Consider the following 24,673-nt stretch of genomic DNA (forward strand, 5'->3'; position numbering starts at 1 on the left):
CCTGCAATCCTGTCTTACAAGGATCTACAGTCATCCTGCTGCAGCAAAACTCCATTGCCGCATGTCCTCCTCCAGCTCAGACTTCCTGCTAGTCCGCACTCTTTATATAGACCTCCCCTCTTGTTCCCAGAACTCCCAGCGACAGCTCCCGAGGTCACACCCACCTGGTATATCGATTGGTTGCCCTGGAGTTCACCAGCCTTTCAGTCAAGACAAGGGTTCACTTCCTGTTCACTCTTCAGAGGGAGGGGGAGACTGGTCACTACACCTCCAAAGATTACTCCTTGGAGAGAGAGTATAACAATTTGTTCATTGTTGATCCCGACTCGTAACCCCTACCCTAACCCTTTCCTCTGTGCAAGAATGAATGCAATTTTACTCTAATCATTTGGGGGTAGGAATAAAGAAGGGGTGAGAGAGAAAGCTGCAAGTGCAACAACCCTATAACATATTTTCCATCTGTGGGGAGGTAGATGTTTGTTCCCTGAGATGGGCCTGGATTATGGACGATTACAAGTCAAATAGGACTACAGAGTGCAAGAGTGGGTATGGCCTTCATTCTCTCCACTCCATAACCCCACGTCCATTCTTTCATTCCTGTTGATGAACATCTGTGGAAGATGTCCTGAGGGGGATTGTGCTTGGCGTGTCCCTTCCTAATTGTGTGGGCTGGCATGATATTGTCTGAACCAGTTCCTTGTTTCTTAAGGCTTGAACAGCAGGTGTCTTCTAGCTAGGCAGAACCAGAGCTAGAACGGGGCTGTGATTTCTCCAATGGTCAGGGATGGATGTTCTGAAGCCCCAGGGCCTGTTCTGAGACCTGTGATGCAGCCCCCTTGCTGAACTTAGCAGGCCAAGTTCTGGCTAGTGTCTGGATGGGAGAATGCCTGAGAACCCCAAGTATGCCGCCTTGAGTTCTGTGGTGGAAGAAAGACAGAGTAGACATATAAGCGATACCGTGAATTGCACAAGCCCTGACCATTGGAAGAGGAGAGAGGAGTAACCCACACCAGGGTACCCAAAAGCAGAATTCTCCCCCTTTGCATTGATAACTGCTGATATTCTCATGCTGTTCCCCTGCTCTGCCTCCTTAGCATAACTATGTCTATGTCTTTGATGGCCTGCCTGACTTCCTGGACACAGGCCTGATTCAGTTGGACCGCACTCTGATCGGGGCTTTCTGCGGGCAGGGCTATCCTAATCCGGTCACTGTGGAGGCTGTATCAGGTAAGCCAGAGCTGGAAGAGGAAGAAGGTTAGAGGAGGAGGGGGAAATGAAAGTTCTGGTGCATGATGGGGCCTTCCTTTATTGCTTGGCACCCCTGGCTTGCCCTCCCAAATCTTAACCCCTGATAACGTTTGTTCCTTCTTTCTTCGGAGTTGAAAAGCCTGAGCCTTAAGGGTCCTCCTCTGATTCTCTCCCTGCCCATCCTCCCAGGCCTTCTGGTCATTTACTACGAGGCCAACTCCAGCGAGTCTTCAGGCTTCAACGCCACCTACACCGTCCACCGTTGCCGGCCCAGCTGCCACCCTCACCAGGAGTGCCAGGAAGGGCGCTGCGTCTGCAAGGGCGGCTACACGGGACCCAGCTGCCAATTCCAGATCTGCCCAGGCAACTGCTCTGCTCATGCTGGGCAAGGGGTCTGCAACAAGGTGAGCCCAGGGTTGTTTCTCTGCATTTGAGGGAGGGCGGCGGGGTCTTGCTGGTATGTGGGAAACCAGCCGACAACTGGGCCCTTGCTCTGGGAGTTTGGAGCAACCCAGGCTAGGTCAGAAGACAGCAGGAAGTTAAGTTCAAGGTGATCAGCAGACACGTCCAGATGGATCTGCCTCTTGGTCCGCATTGATGTGTGAAGAAAGCAGTGCCTGGGAACAGGTCGTAACTCTCCGATACAGCCTGTACTCCCCCACTCCAGTGACTGAGCAGAAAGGTCCCAAATCGAGTGCTAAAAAGTGGGGGTAACTAAAGCCATGTCAGGTGATCTTTTGCGGGCTCCTTTGGAAGGGTAGTTAAGCAGATTGCAGAAGGGGTCCAGCTAGGGACAGGGACCAGGGTGGCAAAGGCATGAGCTCTGTAGGACCGTTGTCTGGCTGTTCAAACCCCAGAAAGATGATGAGGGGCTATGAGCCAATTACACCAAGAGTTATTGGTTTTTCCCCCTATGTGAAGCGCTTTGCAGTCATGGGGTGGTTTTGCCTTCAGCCAATTTCAGCTAGTTCTCTAGTGTCCTTTGAGAGCTTTTGAATGGTTAGCACAGGGTGAAAGCCGTGCAAAACTAGTCCTGTTTCTCCTGTTGTGCCCCACTGGGTCTTCTCACCCTGCTTTGCTCTCCCCAGAGCCTGGGCCTGTGCGTCTGCAGTCAGAGGTTTGCCGGTACAGACTGCTCCATCCTGCTAGATGCTGGCAAGATTGTCTGGGAGACCTTGATTGATACCCAGCTGACAGCTGTGAGTAGCCTCCTCCTCCTGGCTCTCATCCCCTCCCCACACAAATTCCTTCTGAGAATGGGGTGCAGCACATCCTCTAGCCCCTGCCACCCTCTGGATTCTGGTGGGGTCAGGGAATCTTCACCTTTGTCAGTTATCCCTGATGGAGGTCTACTGAGATTCCTTTCATACACTTGCTTAGGAAGTGACTGTAAACCGTCTAGAACCACAGTAGGAAATACTTGAGAGGTTGGCATTTGGAGCTTGTGAAATGGCTCCAAATGCTGGAGAGTAAAATAAAAAATCTTGCTGCTGCTGCTTAGCTCAGTGTTTTAGATCTGTTCTTCCGTCCTTAACTTAGTTTTAGTGATTGGATTGGATTGGATTGGATTGGAGTGCTTTGGTGTGTCATTAGTTGCCCTGAGGGCTCTTTGAGCAACGGGGGAGTGGGATACCTTATGCACACCTGCCTTCATAAATAACAAAAGGGTACATGACTCTGGGAAGTGCCTCCCTTGGAAACCTCCGCGGTCTAGGCTCTGAGAACATGCTCAGGCGATCTCACCAGGCTCTCCTCTGCACTTGGAGCCTCCATGGTGGCTGTGGCTGCAGAAGGCCCCAAGGCAAGAGGAATGTACTGCAGTTGATGGACTCCCACCTCAGGAGAATGCGGGGATTAATCTAACCCACCACGTGCATCTATATTTCCAGGACACGGCCAGCCGGTTTCTTCACCGTCTGGGTCACACTATGGTGGAGGGGCCAGACACCACGCTTTGGATGTTCGGGGGCATGTCTCTACGAGAGGGAATGCTTGGTAATGTGTACAGGTAAGAGAGCACGGCCCCACCTTTGGCCCTCTGGCTGTTGTTGAACTGCAGCTCCCACCATCCCCAGCCGCAATAAGTTGTGGCTGGGGGTCATGGGAGCTGTAGTTCAACAACAGCCAGAGGGCCAAAGGGTGCCTATCCCTGGGCTAATCCCTTGGCCCTCCATTGCTTTTCCATGATGACAGTAGAGGGTGCGATGTCGCTACAGATATTCCATCACTGAACGTCGCTGGACCCAGATGCTGGCAGGAACGGAGGACAGGGGCCCAGGGCCCAACCCCCGCTACTTCCACGCAGCCGCTTACATCCCCTCCTGCAAGGCCATGTATGTGCTTGGCGGGCTGACTGCTGATGGCGTGGCCAGTGATTTCTGGCTGCTCAACCTGACCACCTTGCAGTGGAGACTTGTGCAGGTAACTGCTTTCCTTAACCCTTTAGCTATGTATGGGTCCCTCTTAACCTAGGAACTGGAGCCCTACTGGATCAGATCAGCATTTGGTTTCAACAGCAGCCAGCCAGCTGCTTCTGGAAAGTTCCCCAGCAGGCCATGAAGGCAGAAGTCCCCTCCCTCCCTCCCTCCCAGCATCTGCTACTTGCAAAATTTGCTGCCTCTGAATTTAGCTTTCATGGCCAATTTAGCTAATAGGCATTGAATTCTAATATTTAGCTAATAGCCGTTGAATTCTGGTTTTATGAGCCCAGTATTATCAAAGAGGGAGGAAAATTTATTTCCACTCAGCTCATAATTTATTTATAATGTCTGTTCTCTCTCTTCTAGTTGTTTGGGGTTGGTTTTTTTCTTTCCTTTCCTTCCTCCTGCTGCCCATCCCTCTCTTTAACCTTCTCTGGGTATCCTAACAAACATGCGCTTGTCTTCCTGGCGGCCTCAGGACCCTCTGATCCCTGCTGTGGCAGGACACACCCTCACAGCCCGGTGGGGCTCCTCCTTGCTCCTCATTGGCGGCTACTCCCCCGAGAATGGCTTCAACAAGAAACTGCTGGAATATAACGTGGCGTCGGAGAGTTGGCATGCAGGGAACCAGGCGGGAACGCCCCCGACAGGTAGGACATCCGTCAAGCGCAGTGAGTGAGGCTCTCTTGGTTTATCAGGCAGCCCTAGAACCAAGTGAGTTGGAAGGAGGGAGCCTCTTGTCTATTATGTCTCCCTTGCAACCACCAGCCTTTCCAGATGTCTCTTTCTAAAAGCTTCCTGGGAAGGAAATTTCTTTGAACCACCGTTGAGAGGCACACAAGCTAGTGTGTTAGAAGCCTCTGGCAATGCCTGCCTTCATGTCTTCCAGCAGTAAAGGACTGAGAGCCAGCAGGGGGAGAGGCACATGACCATGGCCAGATTCTGCCTCCCCCACCCCCACCCCCCGTCTGCTATCCTCATGTTCAGCCATAACTGGGTGGTGGTTTTCCTGGCAGGTCTGTATGGGCATTCAGCTGTGTACCACGAGGGCACAGACGCGATCTATGTCTTTGGTGGCCACCGGTTCCACGTGGAGATGGTTTCTGCTTCCCCCGAACTCTACAGCCTTTACTACCCCAACCTGACCTGGAGCCTCCTGGTCCCGTCTCAGGGACCAAAGGTGAGAGAGACAGTCAGGGCAGGATTCAGCTTCATGCCTGCCTGGTAAATCTGCGTAGGGTTGCAGCCCTAATTTGTGTTTGGCATTTCCTCAGTCTGGCAGATGACGTCACACCGGCCTGCATTATGCGTTGCCGTTTTAATTCTGGAGATGTTGTAACTGCTGGATGTGTATTGTTTTGTGCCTAACAGCTTTAGAATCTCCGAGTTAGGCCGAAGGGCAGAGACACAGAAAAGCATTTCTACCCTCACTTCTGATAGGAGTTTGCCATCACAGCAATGCAGCTAGCCTGTACGTCGTGCTGAAAAGCCACTGTTCAAAACCTAGACCTTGTCCTGAGGGGCAGAAGAGCACCTGCAGGAAACACTGGCTTGCAAATGGGAGGGCGATGCTGGTGGGGGGCGAGGATGGCATGCTGAGATAGAACAGCCCTCCCCTGCCTGTCTTCAGTCTCTCTGCTTCCCCCACTTCCAGCCTCTGGCTCACTTCTTCCACGTGGCAGCCGTGCTGAAGGACACCATGGTGGTGATCGGGGGCCGCACCGAGCGTGAGAATTTCACCAACCACCTCTTTTTTTACCAGCTGAACTGTAACACCTGGATCCTCCCCAACAGCACAGGTAAAGGGCAGTCTGGATGTGTGCTGGAGTTGGATGCAGAGCATCCTGAGCACCTCCACACACACTTTTTCAAAAAGCAAGTGGTCCAGGAAATGGAGCAAATCAAAGTTTACGAATCAAAGTTCCTTGGCTCTCTGGTCAAGAAACTGGTCTTGTGGTAGTGAGCATGTTTTGCCCCCTTTGCTAAGCAGGGCTCACCTGGGTTTGCATTTGGGTGGGAGAATACATGTGAGCCCCGTAAGATGTTCCCCTTGGGGCCAAAGCTCAATGGAAGAGCCGAGGTTCTGGGTTCACTCCCTGGCAGCATCTCCAGGTAGGCCTGGGACTGATTCCTGCCCGAAACCTGGGAGAGCCATTGCCAGTCCATGTAGACAGTGCTGAGCTAGATGGACCCATTGGGATGAAATCGCGTTCTTGTGTTTCTCTCCGCCGAAGCAGAATCAAAACTTTTTCTGCGGCTAGTCCGCTTTTCTCACCGACGCATTTCCTTTCCCTCTCTGCAGTGGCGGCCATGGTGGGAAAGCCCATCACGGAGTCCATTGCCCATGCTGTGGCTGCGGTGGGAGATCGCATCTACCTCTCGGGGGGCTTCAACGGGGTGGCGCTGGGGCGCATGGCCGCCCTCTCGGTGCCTCCCGACCCTTGCCTCATCTTCTCCAGCCTGGAAGCCTGCAACGGATCCAACGCCAGCTGCACCTGGTACCGAGGCAGCTGCCTCTCCGCTGATGCTGCCGAGAGGTGAAAATGGCGGGCAGCCGTGTAGTGGGTGGGGGCAGACCACGAGCATTTGAGGAGACTGTGCTTATCGGCTGAGAGATCTCTGTGGGTGGGAGGATGGCATGGGGGAGAAGAGCTGCCCTTGTGGTAGCAAGCATGAATTGTTCCCTTTGCTAAGCAGGGCCTGCCCTGGCTTGCATTCGAATGGGAGACTACATGTGTGAGCACTGTAAGCTATTCCCCTTAGGCCTGCTCAACTTTGGCCGCCCCAGCTGTTTTTGGACTACAACTCCCACAATTCCCAGCCACAGTGGCCAATAGCCAGGGATTATGGGAGTTGTAGGCCAACATCTTCAGGAGGGCCGAAGTTGAGCAGCCCTGCGATGGGGCCCCTCTGGGAAGAACACCTGCCTGCTTGCATGGAGAAAGTTCCAAGCTCCCTCCCTGGCATCTCCAAGATGGGGCTGAGAGAGATTCCTGCTTCAAGCTTGGAGAAGCCGCTGCCAGTCTGTGCAGACAATGCTGAGCTAGATGGACCAATGGTCTGACTCAGTATATGGCAGCTTCCTATGTTGTTTGGTGGCGGGAGGAATGGGGTGTGTGCAGGAGTATTGTGTATTGGTACTGATGAAAGGGAAATTGTTCATGGGGGTTAAAATCGAGGGAGTGGTGCTCCCTTGTCTGTGTTTGGTAGCTTGACTTGCCGGAGGAGTTCTATTTTTGAACTAAATTTAAACCTGTCCTACATCCTCATTGCCCAAACACCTATAGGCTGTTGTAGGAGTGTGCACAGTTGTGGGGAAACAGGTCTCGCTTTGCAACATTCCTGTCCTGTAGAAGTGACAGATCAGACACCCTTTGCTTCCTAAAGCCCTCTGAGGAAGACATCCTGGCTCCTGTGAGTGTCACTTTCCAGCTGAGCTCTTCTTCCTTTCCTGCAGGCTCGGCTACTCCTCTGGTGGGGCCTCCTGCTTCCCCACTCCCAGGTCTGCGGAGGAGTGCCGCCGACTCCGAACGTGCAGCGAGTGCCTTGCCCAGCACCCCCATGCCATGGCCCATAGCCTGGGGGTTCCAGTGAGTAGCATCCTGCTTGTCCCAAACTCTGTACATGGTAGAGATTTATACAGTTATGCGCGGTTTGCAGAACGTGGACAGAGTTCCGTTTTTCTCCCTCTGTCTTTAAACAAGAACTGAAATGGATGATACTCCGTTTTCAAGGGGTCCTATCAGGAGGCAGCCTTGGGATCACACTGCATCATGTGATCTCAGCAACTCCAGTTCCTGCCTCCCAGCAATCGTGGAGGGGAGCAATAGGCAGTGAGAAAGCTGGAGATTTAGTCTGGGATTCCTGCATGCCCACAGGGGCAACCTTTGAGAATAGGGATGTGAAAGGTTCTGTAAGGTTCCAAAGAGCGTCTCCTTATTCAGGGGACTCCTCCTGCTTGCTTCAGAAGCAGGGCTGTGCAGATGTCTATACCGCCTGTAACCAAAGTCTCAAGGCAGTCTCTTTGCCTTGGACTTTGGGCCTGGTCCCCTTCAGTGGGAGGAGCCTCTAACTATTTGAGTCCTGCCCGCTTCCAGGTAACTGGACTTTCTCCCGCAGGGAAGGAGGACATTCATAAGGTGGACTGTGGTCCCCAACTTGCTCCAAAAGGATAGGGCCACACAATTTAGGCTCCTTGGTCTCATTTACCTGCCAGAGGCAGCCCCCAGTTCCAGTCCCATCTGCTCCAGAGGATCAGATTTCCAACTATGCACTGCAGACTCTTGTTTCTAGATCCTTTGAATGTCTTCCCTCCCTCCTATTCCTCTGCCCCTTAGCATTAGTCCACAGTGACCCACAGGAAGGTGCTCTTATGCTGGGTGACTTAAGTGAGCCAAGAGACGGAGGTGGGGAGAAGGAGGAAGCCAGCAGCTGTAGTTTGGACACCCAGGCAACTTGGCCCCAGAGAGGGTCTGAGTCCTCGTTTCTGCTCCCTAGGCCTTACCGCAGTGCAAATGGTGTACCAACTGCCCTGAAGGCGCTTGCATTGGCAGCACTGGCAGCTGCACCTCGGAGAATGACTGCCGGATCAACCAGCGCGAGATCTTCGTGGCCAGCAACTGCTCGGAGATCTCCTGCGAGGCGTCCGATTGTGCCAAGTGCACAGCCTCCGGGAAGTGCATGTGGACACGGCAGTTCAAACGCACTGGTGAGAGGCTGGCTGCGATTTGGGGAAGGAGGGGTAACTAGCGGTGAGGCCTAGCAGGCTAAGGGGGAGGAGTGTGGTGCGGAAGGGGCTGCACAGAGGATGGGAGGTTGGAGAGCTTGCACAGGAGAGCTCAGTGCCCCAACGGGTCAGGTGGTCTCTCTGCTTTCACACAAATCTGCCCCTTTGCTTCATGGTAGGTCCATGAAGATAAAGCCTCTATCTAGGTGGTGGCGGGAAGAGAGGGAATTGAGGCCATAAAAGCTACTGCTGTTCACGCTTTCCTCCTCCCCAATGTCCAGGGGAGACACGTCGCATCCTCAGCGTGCAGCCCACGTATGACTGGACCTGTTTCAGCCACTCGCTCCTCAACGTGGCCCCTATGCCTGTGGAATCCTCGCCCCCCCTAGCCTGCCCCACGCCCTGCCACAACCACAGCACCTGCACTGAGTGCCTGAGCTCCAAGGGGGCTGATGGGGGCTGGCAGCAGTGCGTCTGGAGCATCAGCCTACAGCAGGTAATCCCTGGGGGCATCAGGAGGCCGTGGTGGAAGAGGCTTTCTTCCCTGACCTAGAGACACCCTCAGATGCACAACTCCGTGATCCTGGGGCAGAATTCCTGGGGATCTAGGCCGTGGTTCTTTTGATTTATAGCAGATTCTTCTCCAGTGGTCTCTGCAGAGTAAGTTGCTCCACCCACTTACTCCAGGAGGCGGGGCTTGTATTTCTTCACTTTATAATAATGTTTCTGGCCAAAATATAAGGTGCTGGTTATAACCTATAAAGCCCTAAAGAGCTTAGGTCCTGGGTGTTTATGAGAACGTCTTCTTCGCCATGAGCCCCATTGCCCGTTGAGATCATCTGGAGAGCTCTGCCTGCAGTTGCCATCACTTTGTCTGGTGGCTACTCAGGGATGGGCCTTCTCTGTTGCTGCCCCGAGACTTTGGAATGTGCTCCCTGTTGAAATAAGAGCCTCTCCATCTCTGACAACTTTTTAAAAGTCCCGAAAGATGCATTTATTCACCCAAGCATTTACACTAGAATTGTGGTTTTTAATTGTTTTAATGTTTGTTTTAATTTGTTCTGTGTTGTAAACCATCCAGAGTTGTAAATTTGGAGTGGTGTACAAATAGAGTCAATCAATCAATCAATCAATCAGTAGCTAGCTAGCTAGTCAGCATGGTTGTGGAGATTAAGTTTCAGGCGTGTGAGCAATGCAAACTGCCTTAATGTAATTCGTTCCCATGTTTGTGTGTGAACAAGAGCGTGCCAGCGCTGGCCAGGGAAGTCTAACACGCTCCCTCTTCTCCTCTCTGTCTGCAGTGCATGAGCCCCACTTACCTGCCCATGCGGTGCGCAGCTGGGATGTGTGGCCGGGTGCTGAGTGGCGCTGAGAGCTGCACCCCATCCTGCTCCCACTTCCAGCAATGCGCCCTCTGCATCCAGCAGCCTCGCTGTGGCTGGTGCGGCCTCCACGGCGAGAACGGCAAAGGGCGCTGCATGGAGGGCGGGCGCAGCGGTCCTCGCCACGGTGTGTACCGCACAAAACCGGAGCTGGGCGGGGGGGGGACCCTGGCATCTTCTCCGGGAGCTAGTGAGGGGTTGGAGAGATGTCTGTCCTTGGAGAGATCAGCAGGTCCCCCTTTCAAATGCCATCTCTTGGATTGCAGTTTTCTAGTCACAGAAATTGAGGGTATTTTTAAAAGCATAACTTTCCACAGACCCTGCCAGGTTTTGAACACCCCTTTCCCTCCCTCCCTCCCTCCCTCCCTCCCTCCCTCCCCAGGCAGGAGCTGTCTCTTGGCCAGGGCAGCTGCTAGAGCGCGCCATGCTCTGGCCCAGGGCCCTGCATGGAGCTCTGAGGTTCACAGTTTCCTCTCCCGCTTGCACCCCTGCAGGGCTGACACAGTCCTGTGGGGCAGAGGCACACTGGGCCTTCATGTCGTGCCCTCCGGAGAACGAATGCCTGAATGGGCACCACGACTGCAACGAGACGCAGAATTGCAACGACTTGCCCCAGGGCTACAAGTGCACATGCAAGAACGGCTACATGCTGGACAAGTGAGTAAAGCTGGAGCGGCCATGTCGGGAGGGACATCCAGCCCCATCACTCCATTTGGCAAAGCCCTGGAGCCAGGCGCTTGGGGAAGGCACAGTGGATTGTTCCCGTTCCCTGTCCCCCGACTACAGCGTTGGATTGGGTCCAATCCTGGGAAATGGGAAGAGTCGGAAACGTCACCTTCTAGGGCTCCGTGACATCCAGACCAGACGTTCAAGTGGGTTGATTGTTGGGTGGAGTTAGTCAAAGGAATTTCAATTCCGTCATCTGGAATAACTCCTCTGATAGTGCTGCCTCTTGCTTGTTTTTCCAATCTGCCTCCATGTGTGGGCTGACTTCCCCGCCCACTACCGGTCTGTGGCTGCTTCCTTGATCTTGAGAAGAAGTGCTTCTGTCCCAGCCATCGCCGCTGGGGCATCCCTCCTGTCCAACCCTCTCCTCCTCTCCACACTGCACATTCCCCGCCTTTCCCAGGTGGGGAATCTTCTCCTTCGTGCTGCACCTTGCCTTCTCTCCGTGTTGCAACTTTCTCAGAAGAGGTGTTCTCCTGGCTCCCTCTCAACTCTCCCTGGACTCCACCTTCAGCTCCCCCATTTCCTCCTCTGCCTTGCCGCCCCGCTGAACTGTTCGCCCAACTCATCCTCTCAACCCTCTCTCTGATCTTTTGCCCTCGCTCTGACTGAAAAGGCTTTTCGTTGTTTTCATTGGAGCCTTGGGTGCTTGCAGGTCTTGATCCTGCACTGGGACCCATCTCCTGCAGTGAACGGTGTGATCTTGTGTAGCGTCTGGGTGAAGAGGTAGTTAGGAACTAGGAAGCCGCTTTATACAGAATCAGACCCTTGATGGCAGCAGCTCAGCGTCTCATGGCGGAGGTCTTTTCCAGCCCTACCTGTGGATGTCAGGGATTGAACCTGGGACCTTCTGCATGCAAAGCAGACGCTCTACCACTGAGCTGTGGCCCCGTCCCCAAATTTTGAAGTTCCGAATTCAAATCTCGCTTCCGCCACAGACTCAGAAGGTGGCCTTGGGAAAGTCTGCTATTCTCTCAGCCCTGCCCCCTTTGCACTCTAAGGCGGTTGCAAAGATTCATCAGATATGTGAAGCTCTTTAGAGTTACCTAAGTGTCCTACAAACATTTAATCATCATAATTAATCAATTAATTATCACAGGCAGACAATAGACCAGCTTCTGTGTAGCTGTTGTGTAGAAAGAAGCCTCAGGCACAGCCCACATGAAACCAATAAATTAACGAGGTAGAGGTTCTGCAGTAGCTGACTGACTGCTTTGTGGGCAGGGCACAACCCAGCTCGAGGAGGACCTGGTTGTTCAGAGACTCCCACCCCACCCCATCCCACCGTGTGTGTCTGCAGTAATATCTTCTCAATATTAAGGGTTAGCAATTTATTTGTTTTTAAAAAAAATAACACTGAGATTTTCTGGGTGCTGAGTTGGATGCCCCTTTGTGCTTTGCATAGTCACAGAATGCATATTCTCTGACCATAGGGTGGCCTCTTTTGTTTTTCTGTTTGTATTTTAAGAACATAAGAAAAGTTCTTCTGAGGATAAAACGCCGAGCATGCCATTTCTAACAGTGGCCTCCCAAATGCCCCCAGGGAGCCCACAAGGAAGGCAGGAAGGCAGCAGCCTTTGGTGTTTGTACATAGCATTTGATAGTCCAAGACAGACTGCTCAAAGACAGAACATGGAGGTCCCATTTTAGCCACCGTGGTAATGGCTGTCAGTAGACCTTCCCTTCCACAAGTGCGTTTGCTGCTTCTAGATTCTCTGCAGCCATGATGGCTGCGTACTTCGATTTTCATGGCAGCTGAGATTCTCCGGAGAACAGATACTGTCGAATTTTTAGCACTTCAAATGTCAAGGTCATTGGTTCTTGGTTACTTAAGTGACAAGGTTATTGGTCCACCCGCTCAGCAGGCAACAATAGTTGGGAAAGATGTGGCTTAACCTCCAGACTGGAAATAACAGCTGGACTTCCAGATTGTGCTGGTGAGCCTTTGTGCACCAGGGCAGTTCCGTGCGCCTCTGGTGAGCGCCCCATTTTCTTCCTCGCAGTGCGACTGGGCTGTGCAAGCCGGTGTGCGAACAAGGCTGCGTGAATGGGACCTGCGTGGAGCCCAACGCCTGCAAGTGCCACTTTGGCTACGTGGGGCAGAACTGCTCGGTGGAGTGCCAGTGCAACAAGCACAGCAACTGCCACGGGGTGGAGGCCCAAGATCAGTGTCTGCAGTGCTTCAACAACACCATGGTGAGAGGAGAGGGAGCCAGCTAGGGGCAAGGGGGCAGCAAGGGTCGAGCTAGGGTTGGCTCAGATGTTAGCCGGCGCCCGTGTGGGACCCTCGCCCTCGTCTCCCTGTCCAGGCCTCCTCAGGGAGGGAGGGAGCAGCTGCCAGGTTCTTGAGCTCTGCCTTCTCACTTCTCCCCTGCAGGGTCAACACTGCGAAAAATGCCAGCCTCTCTTTGTTGGCTCGGCACTGAACGGGGGTTCCTGCCGCCCCTGCCACACCTTCTGCCGGGGGAACAGCAATGTGTGCATTACGCGGGAAGAGTACAAGAGAGCCCAACAGGATCCTGAGCGCTTCCCACTAGAGCCCGCCTTGGTGAGCGCAAGGGGGTCACGGGGGAGGGACCTGGGCAAGGCTTGTCTGAGCGACGACGGCTGGTAATTCCTCTCTGAAGTGGGCAAGGCCAGTCTGGGGAACTGGTGTACCCATCGCCTCTGCCCAGTAACCTGATCATTGGAACCTTTGTTGTGTGCCAGCTAAGAAATAATCATTAAGAATTGGGAATGGAACCCCATGTGGTTCAAGAAGCTTCTTATGCAGCATTCACTCTTTGAGCAGGATTTTGGCCAGTCGTCTTTGTGCATGTAGTGAAAAAGCATTTTGGTGAGCATTTCTCCGTGACAGAGTGCGCCAGTGGGCATGCTTTTCCCGACATGAAAAAGTAGCAGCAATGCTTGGGGGCTCTTTTTCACTTGCCTTCCCCATTGCATTTTTCTGGCGCAGTTTTTCCCCCATGAGGGCTAAATAACATGCTTCTTTTCCTAAATTAATGGGGATTTCTCAAGATTCCGATGTAGGTCATGGGCTTCAGTGGGATGCCGGCTCTATGCAACCCACTTCTGGTGTAGCCAGAAACCAACTGCCCTGGCAGCGGGGCATTCTGACTCGGACTAGGACTGAGGAGTCATGAATTCAGATTCCCATTCGGCCATGAAAATCGCTGGGTGATCTACTCCAGTCACTTGTCTTTCAATCTAAATTACCTCCCAAGGTTGTTGTAAAGATAAACATAACCATGTACGCTCTGGGCTCCTCGGGGAAGAGCAGCATATACATGTAGAAATAAATATATTACATGTTCTGAGCAATAGGCAACAGATCACAAGCCTTGATTAAGCGTGGGAGAAGAAGTAAGTGGGAGGGAACGGCTTGGTTCTGCTAGTCTCTTTGGCCAAACACACTCGTCTCTCTTGCCTGCCATCATGGATGCAGTGTCCGCCTCTTTAGACAAACGCCGCTTTAACCGTGAGTGGGATGCTGACAGGGATGACTGATGGGGCCGAGGGAGGACTTCTGGCCCCGCTTCAGACGTTCTACTTGTGTACAGCGCCTTTTGTATAACAACTGAAGGCGGCTTCGGTCTCACCTTTTACCTCTTCACAGATCCCCAAATGGGTGGCAGAAGGGCCAGCGGAGGAGACTGCTGTGTGTGTGAACTGTCAGAACAGCAGCTTTGGGGAGAAGTGCGAGAGCTGCTTGCATGGCTACTTCCTGCTGGAGGGGAAGTGCACCAAGTAAGGCCTTTGGACAGCAGAGGGAGAAGCCCTAATTGCGTCCAGATGACCCATCACACACTATACTGGCATGGTGGTGCCAGTGGGATTAGGATTAGGAATTGTTTCAACATTCCGCCTTTGTAAACCCTGAAATTCTGTTGGTCCTAAAATTCAAACCATCTATCAGATCTGCCTGGCTGTTTGCAGACATCAACTAGGTAACAGGAGACACCACCCCTCCAGATTTGGAGCAGATCAGTTGAAAAATGGCTTGGATACTGCAGTTTAAGAAATAACACCTATAAAGAGGGGCTTTAAGTGTTGGCTACATTTTTTCACCACAGATAACATACCTTTTAAAAAGTTGTATTCCTCTAACTGCCTCCAAAAATTCCGGTCCATTCAGGAGTAGTGCCTTTTATTTGGAAAATGCCTATCGAGTATTTTTTTTGAGTAATTAGTGTTCTAAGTCCCCATAATAACAGTTTAAAATAAACTAAGGACATTTCATGTTGATTTTGTCCACGGGAGATTCTGAAGCCAGAGCTGGGTGGGGCAAGTCCTGGCAGGTTCTAGGAAGTGACTTCCTGGTTCTGAAGATGGCTGCCTGATAAGGGGAGTCTATGAGCACTCTGGCTCTTGTATATCATTCTCTCCCCCACCCTCCACTCCTTATTTTATGGGCTTTTGCTTTCTCCTTTGCTCCACTTCTCTCACCCCCACCCACCAAAGGGGAAGAAAAGCCCCTCAGCAAAGCTTGGAATAAGTTGCTGAGAAGCAAGTCCATTGATTTAACTAGGCTTATTTCTATGTACACACACATAGAATCAGGGCCAGCAGAGGCCCTAGGCAAGAACGTGGACTTGGTTCCACATTCAACCAAAGGTTTTTGGGTGGCTAAATATGAGCAGGGGCAGGCGTGGGCCGTGAACGCGCCTCGGGGGGTGGGGTGGGGGTCTTCTTTAAGTGTAAATGGAGCAATCATTTGTGGGAACCAGAAGAGTGGTGGAGGCGATTCCCTGCCACGGGGGCTGCTGGGCGGCACGGATCACCGGCTCCGTTTACACTTAAAGAGTAGAATTGCACTGCGTGGCTCTTGGCAGGCCAAAGAGTGCTTCCTCCCAGCCTGCTTTTCTGGGTCCCCTCCCTCGTGCAAGTCTTCCGTGTGAGAGCCCCAGCCCTGAACACGGGGCCACAGAGGAGGTCTCGCCTAGCTCCCCTTCCCTCCTCACACAGGTGCCAGTGCAACGGCCACGCTGACTCGTGCAACGAACTGGATGGGACCAACTGCCCCTGCCAGAATAACACGGAGACGGGGCCTTGTCAGAACAGCGCTCAGTCTGACAAAAAGGACTGCTACAAGTACCAGGTAAGGAGGGAAGGGCTCTGGCCGCAGGTGGTGGGGTTTTGCCAGCGCCGGGGCTTACGAAATAGGGAGCTGGGCTGGAAATAGGGGAACTCAGACAGTTGAGTGGGGATGTGTTAAAGCGAGCGCGTGGTATCCGCAGACTATATACCTCTGGCTGCCAGATGCCAGGGACTTGCGAGGTATGGAGACCACCATCCCCTGATGCCTTGTGGCATCTGAAGGGACAAAGCTGAGCTGATGGGTGGGCTGTTTGTGGGGCTGCTGCTTGTATAGTGCAATCCTGCACACACGCAGAAGCAGCACACAAGGTGGTACTGAGTGCAATCGGCTTGCTTAAAAGTAAGTAAATAGAAGAGCAAGTTGCCCCTGGGTCTGCAAAGAGATACTTGGCATGTCTCCAAGGGGTTGCTGAGTAAGACCTCCAGGGCTATAACACCCTGGAACGCTTCTTGCCCCTTCCCATAACTAGTAGATCAAGAAACGGCGCAGAAGTATGGCAATTGTGTAATGTTGTTTAGTTTGCATTATTTTAATTCAGGCCACATTTCTTTGCTTAAGCGCCTAAGTCGTGGGGCCCTCTTGAGCTCACGGGCTGCTTTTTTCTGCCATCCCCACAGTGCGCCAAGTGCCGGGAGTTCTTCCATGGGAACCCAGTGGGCGGGCACCAGTGCTACCGGCTGATCATTGTGGACCAGGAGAGTTGCTTTGATCCCACCTCGCAGCTCAATTGTTTCCACGAGCCCAACATTAAGAACCTGCCGTTTGGCCGCTCAGTCTTCTTTGGGGTCCAGCCCAAGTTCACCAACGTGGACATACGAATCACCATCGATGTGACCTTTGGCGGTGTGGACGTCTACATTTCCACCTCTTTTGAGACATTTGCGGTGGATGTGGACCGGGCCACGGGCATCCACATGGTACGGGTGGTGCCGCCAGGCGACGAGTCGGGCGGACGCAGCGGAGGCACCAGCAACGTGAGCCAGTCCTCCCCGCTGGTGCGAGAGGAGCAGACTCACAGCCTCATCACCTACATCACTGTGCGGGAGCAGCACGCGGTGCTGATTGTGCGGGGCGTCCGAGACCGCGTGGTCATCACCTACCCCCACGAGACCCATGCCCTCAAGTCCAGCCGTTTCTTTGTGGTCCTGCTGGGCGTTGGGGGCACCAGCCCCAATGTGACGGAATCCCAAGGGTTGCTCTTCTTCCGCCAGGACCAGGCCCACATCGACCTCTTTGTCTTCTTCTCGGTCTTCTTCTCCTGTTTCTTCCTCTTCCTCTCAGTCTGTGTCCTGCTTTGGAAGATCAAGCAGTTCCTAGACCTGAGGCATGAGCAGCGGCGCCATCTGCAGGAGATGACCAAAATGGCCAGCCGCCCCTTTGCCAAGGTGACCATCTACTTTGAGCCTGACACTTTGGGGGCGGCTGCGGAGCTGATCTTCCTCCCCGCACGCCCCCACAAGCACCCCATGCTGGCTGCTGCCCAGCCCCTGCCCAGCCGCCTGAAACCCTACCACGAAGTGCCCTACCCTGTCGCCCACTTCCGTCGCTCGGAGCCCTTCCTTTCCCACCTCATGGGCTACTCCTACTCCAGCTTCCGTGTGGGGCCCATCACCCTAGAGCCCACAGATGATGGCATGGCCGGGGTGGCCACTGTCCTCTTCCAGCTGCCAGGAGGGCTGCAGGCCCCTAACCGGGCCTGCCTGGGCTCGGCCCTCGTCACCCTGCGCCACAATCTTCAGGACTATTGCAGCAGCAGCCATGGAGTCAGCAGCTCCCGCAAAGGCCTCCTCAGCCATGAAAACCTCACCAGCATGTCCCTATGAGCCACCAGGGAACTCGGCCTTGCTTTGGAAGGGGAGGAGTGGGGTGGGATTCATTGCTTCTGCCACCTGCTCAGTGGACTTCCTTTGCCTCGGGAGGCAGTGACTGTTCCTGCCACAGGGACCAGGGGGAGTTGCTTCCTGGGTCCTCGAGGCATCCCCAGCTATCATGCCATGAATGTGGACATCACCACTAGGGGGGGCTGCTGCTGCTGCTGCTGCCGTGCCTCTCCAAAGCATGGCGCAAGGTGCTCTGCTCACAGTCGCCAGGGCCTGCTCCCTCCTCACCCACCCACCTTGTGGAGCTCTCGGAGCCACGTCGGTCTGGGTGGACGGTGCTTAGCAAGCTGTGCCCTGGAGGGGCAGGCAGACGTGTGGAGCGTTCTGTGTCTAATCAAGGATGGATCTGTCAGGAGTAAATAGTGGGAAATGGCCACTTGGATTCCTCTGTGTGTGCGTGTTTAATTCTTTTAGGGTTTTATTTTTAACCCCTTCCTCTCAATTCTTTTTGTTCAGCACTCCTCCCACCAGCCCCCAAAAGGTAATCGTTTCTGGCCAATGTTGCCTCCCTCTGGTCAAAGAGCCAAGCTTAGGGCTGCCTTGGAGAAGCCGCTGCCAGTCTGTGAAGATGATACTGAGTTAGATAGACCAATGGTCTGACTCAGTATATGGCAGTTTCATATGTTCCTATGCTTTATACCAGGCTTCCCCAAACTGCGGCCCTCCAGATGTTGCTGAACTACAACTCCCAGCATCCCTAGACACAATTTTATGTGGCTGGGTATGCTGGGAGTTGTAGTTCAGCAACATCTGGAGGGCCGCAGTTTGAGGAAGCCTGCTTTATACAATTGGCAAAATCAAGTGTGCAAGTTTTCCTGGACGGCACTTCAGTTTGTTGCAGGAAGAGGGAGGCTGTTCATGTTTGGGTGCCCACCCATGTAAAGAGCTCTCTGTGCATTCAAAACTAGCAAGTTAGGAAGAGGGGTTCTAGCCTAGCCTTCCTTCCTTCCTTTGCTCTGCAGTCTTGCTGGGTTCTCTCTGACACCCTGTTTTACACATACAGTCTCCTCGCTCCTAAGTAGTACCATCCAGAAGCAGCTTTAGGATTTGATTCTGCTGATACAAACTGGTCCTTCTCGTCTGCTCCGCATCCTGAGAATCAGCTGCACTCCCACTCACCAAGGTGGTTGCGTCACAGCCTTGGATGTGTGCTGCTCTGCTGAGTGCAGGTGCACAACTGCAGTGTTCCCCTCCTCTGTTTAAGATGCCAGTAGCTCTATGTGCATGTCCAGGGAGAAGTGCATACTGTGCTCCCCAGTTTACGATGTGAAAAGGTGGCTCTGGCTATGCTCAGTTGATTAGTTAAGCAGCTCCTGAAGTTCAGTAAGAGAAGCAAGCTGCTTCCGTCAATCTCTCCAGCATCCTTTGGCGCTCTGCATTGGCCGTGATTTCCTGGACAACCCCAGTCTCTGCCTGGCAGGAAAATCCAGCTTTGCCCTGACGCTTCCCTGAAAGAGGCAACAAGTGGCTGTGCTCATTCTGGCCATGGATCACCAGAGCGTGCCTCTCTCTCTCCCTGGCATTCGGAGTTGCCCATCGACAGGGTTGGTTCCGGAGCATGCCTAGCTTGGGTGGTGGCTAACAGGGGCTCTTCAGCTCTCGTGCCATCTGGCAAAGGGCACAGGGACAGCAGCAGCAGAAAGCCACCCAATCGCAGCACACGCAGCCCTGGGAGAAAAAAATGGCTGTTGGTCAGGTTACCTGTGGCCTAAAGTCCCAACTTTTAACAAGAGGGTTCTGCAGTTGCTCATTTGTGGCTCCCACCCTATCCCCACCCCCACCCCCAGTATCCCACATTAAAATGTAGGATTTTGGCAAGGAAGGCATGACAAATTGGGAATTGAGTCATAGTTTCGTGGTGCAGCATCTGTTTAGCATGCAAGTTCAATCCCCAACATCTCCAGGTAGGGCTGAGAAAAATTCCTGCTCCAAGCCCTGGAGAGCCACTGCCAGTCAAGAGTAGACAAAATTGAGCTAGATGGACCAACGGTCTGACTCAGCAGACAGCAGCTTCCTATGGTTTAAGGTCACAATAAGTTAGGGTGGATGTGGCTTCTAACAGTCTTCACAAGGTCCTAGAGACCTACATTCAAGTATGCCTCTTGCATCCTCTCCCCTTGAAAACCTTCCCACTGAAGCTGTGCCCAGACCTGCAGTATCTCACACACTGAGCTTTTGTTTGTGTTACAGATTTGCCACTCCCCCCCCACCTTTCTTTCTTTGGAGAGCTGTACGCTTTCCTCTGATCTGTGGCCAGGGCTAGTCCCACAAATGTACAAGAGTATAGGCTGCATTCTACTACTTGCAAGAAGTAAGACCAGCTGTCATGGAGCAGAGTTTTGATGTCCCCCATGCTCAAAGCTGCAGAAATAGGTATGTTTCCCCTCCCTACCTTGTTGTTTACTGCTTCAACTTTGGAGCTCTTTCTCCCTCCCATCTTAGCCATGCTATAGCTCCCATTCTCTTAGCTTTGCTCCTCTGAAGATAAAGGTAAAGTGTGCCGTCAAGCCACTTTCGACTCCTGGTGCTCACAGAGCCCTGTGGCTTTCTTTGGTAGAATACAGGAGGGGTTGACCATGGCCTCCTCCCGTGCAGTATGAGCTGATGCCTTTCAGCGTCTTCCTATATCCCTGCTGCCCGATACAGTACCAGCAGGGATTTGAACTGGCAACCATCTGCTTGTGAGTCAAGCATATCTCCGCTGTGCCACTTAAGGTAGCACCCTCTGAAGATACACAGTAGATACTTTACAGATCAGGCGCTAAAGACAACATTGTTGTGAAACTCTGACCCAGCCTTAACTTGCTGGCTGCTCCTGTCTTTTCACACCTGCCAAAACTTCTGAGAGACATGCCCATGGACCCACCATGTGCAAGTCAAAAGGAGATCTAGCTCTCTCTGCTCTGTGTTCGCTGGCAAACAATCGCCTCGTGGCTTGCTCCGAGAAACCCCCTGGGCGCCAGTACCTGGATGCGCAGCTGTTCTCGCAGGCCTGTCCGCATGGCTATGAGAGCCCCTGGCAAGAAGGGCACGCAGCAACACTCGCCATAGTCTACGGCCACCTTGCAGGCAAGGATGCAGGGAAAGCAGATGCCGCAGAGACCTGGTGCAGGGGGCAGAGAGGAGGGCTTCAGTTTCGGCTGGAGCAGGCTGGGCTGACCCCTGGATCCCATTTCAGTGCCGTGAGGTCACAATAGAGAAGGAAGTGCCCTCAGTGCAACTAACCCCATCCCCTAGGTAAGGCAGCAGGTAAAATAAAGACACAGAGTCTCCTCTTGGGGGGAAAGGCACAACTCCAAGGCAGGCTGCGGGTGGGGGCAGTGTAGCACCCTTTGGGCCAGCCCCCAAGGCATCCCGTGACTATCCCTCTCCTCCCCCTTTGCGGGGAATAACCCCTACAGACAGCAACTGGACTAATTTTGAGGGGTTGAGCACAACGGTGGCTTTTTGTTGGCAAGTGGGGATGCAGCAATAGCCCCCCCCCAAGACACCCCCGCCCTGCTTCCCAGGCCAGCCCCCCACACTCACAGATGAGCTTGTCAGCAGAGCAGTCAAAGAGGTCCGTTTTCCAATCCCTGTATGGAGACGGGCAGCACCTGCTGACGGCTGCAGGCTGCGTGACCACCGGGCAGGGCTGGAAAGCCATGGAGGAGGAGGGCTGTGCCAGGGCAAAGAGGCCCTCCAAGGACTGCAGGGAGACTTTGCCAGGCTTCCAGCTCTGAAGCAGTTAGGAGCGCCAGTTTGCAACAATCCAGGTTGGTGCTGCTTCCTCAGCTGAGTGTCTCCCGAAAAGAGGTGCTTTCCCTTGACTTACTGGAGTTCCCATCTTTTGTGGCACAGCTTAGAGGTGTCTGCATAGATTTGCAGCTGGAGCATGGTGCTTTGCCGATCATCACCGTGGGGTGTGGGTGTGGCAAGAGAGGGGTGAGGCTGTGGTGATGGAGCCAGAGGCTCCTCTCCAGGTTGCTCTTACTGCTGCTCTTTCGATATCTGTGTTGCAGGGAAAGGGATTGGCTTAAACAGGAGCCAGGAAGCAAGAGGCTGAGAACAAACCACTAGTGGAGAAGGCAGCAGGTGTGAAGCCGCTTGAAACGCCTGCTGCTGAATTCAGTCCACAGAAACTCTCAGTAATACATCCCGTAATTTCTGGAAGCTGCTTTTGGGAGCGGCTTTACTCCCAAATGTAGACCAGCAATATCCATAGAGCCAAGGTTGCCTACCCCCTGCCCCAGTGCAATAAGGGTATTATAAAAGCTTGTGAGGGTACCTTTGAGTGACCTGGGGAATCAAGCAGAAAATAAGGGCCACCTAATGTGGAGACAATGGAAGGAAGGAGAGCTGCTGTTGTGGTAGTAAGCATGACTTGTCTCCTTAGCTAAGCAGGGTCTGAACTGGTTGCATTTGAATGGGAGACCACATGTGAGCACTGTAAGATATTCCCCTCAGGGAGTGGATCCGCTCTGGGAAGAGCACCAGAAGGTTCCAAGTTCCCTCCCTGGCAGCATCTCCAAGATAGGGCTGAGAGCGATTCCTGCCTGCAACCTTGGAGAAGACGCTGCCAGTCTGTGAAGACAATACTGAGCTAGATAGACCAATGGTCTGACTCAGTATATGGCAGCTTCCTATGTTCCTATGAGGGCAAAGTGTGTGTGTGTTGTGGGGGGAATAGCAATGGCTCTATTGTACCACCTTTAGGTCTCTGAACAGCTAGCAGCTGTATACTGTCTATGCATGTGATAGGGGAAAATGGTTTTTCCTTCTCTTTCAAAACTCTAGAACTTGGGGCCATTCCTGAAGGAGAGAGCTCTCCACGGCTGGTGTGTCCCTAGACAGATTTAGGAGCTCTTCCCAGCATGATTCAACTTTACCATACCATTTATAGGCTTAACAAAGATACAGCCACGTGATGCAAAATGAGGTGGTAGAATCCTAACCTGCATTGCTTCAGGTTGGCAGGTTCTCCTGCCCTTCATTTCTGGATGCTCCCCAATACAGAAAGCTCCCTGCATAAACTAAAACAAATACATCAGAGAAAGCACTATGCTAACTCTTTCCACCTGATGTACTAGTTTTCTACAGGGTTAAGGCTTTTGTTTTTAGTGTAAGGTAACATTCAAAACTGATCCTCCCACCTGAGGTCTTCTTACCGTCTAACTCTACCACCCAATTTTGCATACAGATTTAAGATTAGATTCAGTTTAATTAATCTGTTTTGACTGTTGATTTTAAAGTTTACAGATGTTTTAACGAGCTGTGTACCACCTTGAGACCTGGTTATAGGCAGTATTAAAAAGTGTTAAAATTAAATAATTAGCTGTGAAGGCTGGTAGGCGTGATGCCATGATAAGTCCCAAATACAGAAGCCAAAGCTAAACTTGGCGTGGCAGCTTAATGAATTAATGTGATTTAGAGAGAAGCGCCAGGTTTAATCCGAGCAAAAGGTATACACTGGGATGAACTAGCTTGCTGTATAAAACCTCATTTCTATGCACAAGGAACCTCCCTTGATCTTATCGTTTTATCAGTTTTCTGCACTCCCACTTGTTACTTGAGTTCTGATGAAACAGACTTGTGCAGCGATGCCTCTGGAAGTTATATCTGTAAGCCAGACTAACCTAAGGATAACTGCTGTCTACTTAAAAGTTTGACATGGGTATTAGTAGTTACTCAGGAGTAATTGCTGTCGAAACAGGGCTCACATGTGGCATGCAGCGCTTTCTGCTTGATCCACCCTGAAGCACGCGGCGGAAGCTAGAAGCTGGAGATGCTATCAACATTAGGGGGAGATGAAAGAAGCTCCACTTCAGCTCTATAGGAAGCAGCCTCCCTGCAGCCAAACCAGCTGCGAGGGGTAGGGGTGGGGGTCATGGCAGCCATCTCTCCCTGTGAGTTTGTATGTCCCTTGTGATGTGGGTCCCCACACAGCAGCAGCTCGTCCTCTGGTTCCCAGCAGTCCCTTTGTGCCTTTTTCTCCCATCCCACCCCACGTTAACCAGTCATGCAGCCTGCAGCCTGGCCATTCATCAGGTAGTACATACAAGCAGCACATACTTGTATTTACTACTTGCACATACTGGCCATTCATCAGGTAGTAAAAACAAGTAGCACATGCAGCTGTACCTGATGAATGGCCAGCCTGCCGGCAGCATGACTCTGGTTAATGCGGGGGCGGGAGAAACCAGTGCAACTGGGCTGCTGGGAACCAGAGGCAGCTGTGCCTCGTTGGGAGCCCCCTACTAGCTGGTTAGGATGAGCCCCTGCTGTCACCATGGGAGGTCCACTTAAAGGTTCTTCTAGCTGAGGGTGCTCCCAGGCAGCATACAACAGAGTCACCCATCGCTTTTCATCTGGGCAGTGAGAGATCTACAGCTGGCTTCCACCCCTTCAAGATTCTGCTAGCCAACTGAATGGAGCAGTTTCCCCAGCTGATCAGAGGTCGGAAGATCTGGAATTAAGCACAGTCACCACAAAATAAACGTCCACACCTCTTGGTGTGGCTGCACATGGCTACACCTGTTAATCTGGGCCAGAAATCTCTGTCTGCTCCTTATGCAGCTATTACTCTAAGAGGAGGAGTAAGCCTGAGAGAATGTGGTCTCTGAAATTATGGCCAAAGTAGCAGCACAGTATAGTATTACCTAGCGTGCATGCGTGTGCTACTGTTACAGATGCTTAAAAAAACCAAGTGGTACATGGTCAGCTGGGCGTGACAGATGCTCATGGTGATTTTTGACAAGATCTACATGACTTGCCTAGGGAGCAAGAGGTTGCTGGTTTGAATCCCCACTGGTATGTTTCCCAGAATATGGGAAACACCTATATCGGGCAGCAGTGATATAGGAAGATGCTGAAAGGCATCATCTCACACTGCGAGGGAGGAGGCAATGGTCAACCCCTCCTGTATTCTACCAAAGACAACCACATGACTTCCCATAGTCTGGGAAACATACCGGCAGGGATTTGAACCAGCAACCTCTGGCTTGCTAATCAAGTCATCTCTCCACTGCACCATTAGGTGGCTCATCTTGGATGATCAAGCCTGGTTTAATTCACCTAATTTGACCTTTTTGTCCTAGACCCAGAGAAAATGCTGCTGGCACAAGAAGCACTACGTAAAGGTGGTCCTGAAGGCTGCCGAGGCCCTGGGATAGAGCTGCTTCTCTAAAATCAGAGAAGTTTGTGTTGCAGGCTTT

The 24,673-nt window shown here is 52.6% G+C and overlaps 2 protein-coding genes across 2 annotated transcripts in view; one reads left to right on the forward strand and one right to left on the reverse strand.

Moving 5' to 3' along the window:
* The window catches only part of MEGF8 (multiple EGF like domains 8), a 46,007-nt gene extending 28,145 nt beyond the window's left edge, over window positions 1-17,862 (forward strand). The window contains exons 25-43 of the mRNA XM_053268669.1: window positions 1,095-1,227; window positions 1,438-1,652; window positions 2,337-2,447; window positions 3,138-3,256; window positions 3,465-3,669; window positions 4,147-4,318; window positions 4,685-4,848; window positions 5,323-5,467; window positions 5,971-6,205; window positions 7,126-7,258; window positions 8,166-8,376; window positions 8,676-8,890; window positions 9,696-9,903; window positions 10,271-10,433; window positions 12,506-12,698; window positions 12,880-13,050; window positions 14,119-14,249; window positions 15,468-15,600; window positions 16,218-17,862. Of these exons, the coding sequence (XP_053124644.1) occupies window positions 1,095-1,227; window positions 1,438-1,652; window positions 2,337-2,447; window positions 3,138-3,256; window positions 3,465-3,669; window positions 4,147-4,318; window positions 4,685-4,848; window positions 5,323-5,467; window positions 5,971-6,205; window positions 7,126-7,258; window positions 8,166-8,376; window positions 8,676-8,890; window positions 9,696-9,903; window positions 10,271-10,433; window positions 12,506-12,698; window positions 12,880-13,050; window positions 14,119-14,249; window positions 15,468-15,600; window positions 16,218-17,423 (4,263 nt within the window). The 3' untranslated portion in view covers window positions 17,424-17,862. The remainder of the gene's footprint in view (window positions 1-1,094; window positions 1,228-1,437; window positions 1,653-2,336; window positions 2,448-3,137; window positions 3,257-3,464; window positions 3,670-4,146; window positions 4,319-4,684; window positions 4,849-5,322; window positions 5,468-5,970; window positions 6,206-7,125; window positions 7,259-8,165; window positions 8,377-8,675; window positions 8,891-9,695; window positions 9,904-10,270; window positions 10,434-12,505; window positions 12,699-12,879; window positions 13,051-14,118; window positions 14,250-15,467; window positions 15,601-16,217) is intronic.
* A 397-nt stretch (window positions 17,863-18,259) lies between these two features.
* On the reverse strand, window positions 18,260-21,485 carry LOC128333196 (cornifelin homolog A-like). Its single transcript, XM_053268388.1, has 3 exons — window positions 21,009-21,485; window positions 20,447-20,583; window positions 18,260-19,148 (listed from the first exon to the last, which is right to left on the reverse strand). Exons 1-3 carry the CDS (start codon window positions 21,124-21,126, stop codon window positions 19,059-19,061), a joined length of 345 nt encoding a protein of 114 aa, XP_053124363.1. The 5' UTR covers window positions 21,127-21,485; the 3' UTR covers window positions 18,260-19,058.
* Window positions 21,486-24,673: the final 3,188 nt, after the last annotated feature.

Source organism: Hemicordylus capensis, chromosome 7 (genome assembly GCF_027244095.1).
Source record: "Hemicordylus capensis ecotype Gifberg chromosome 7, rHemCap1.1.pri, whole genome shotgun sequence".
NCBI lineage: Eukaryota > Metazoa > Chordata > Lepidosauria > Squamata > Cordylidae > Hemicordylus > Hemicordylus capensis.

What these genes read in the sequence shown, in the direction of transcription:
- LOC128333196 (XM_053268388.1), bottom strand. Translation starts at nt 21,126, where the DNA reads ATGGCTTTCCAGCCCTGCCCGGTGGTCACGCAGCCTGCAGCCGTCAGC. An exon ending in CTCTGCTGACAAGCTCATCT is followed by an intron (nt 20,584 to 21,008) that starts GTGAGTGTGGGG and finishes CCCCTGCACCAG; the next exon opens with GTCTCTGCGGCATCTGCTTT. An exon ending in GAGAACAGCTGCGCATCCAG is followed by an intron (nt 19,149 to 20,446) that starts GTACTGGCGCCC and finishes TTTTTCTCCCAG; the next exon opens with GGCTGCGTGTGCTGCGATTG.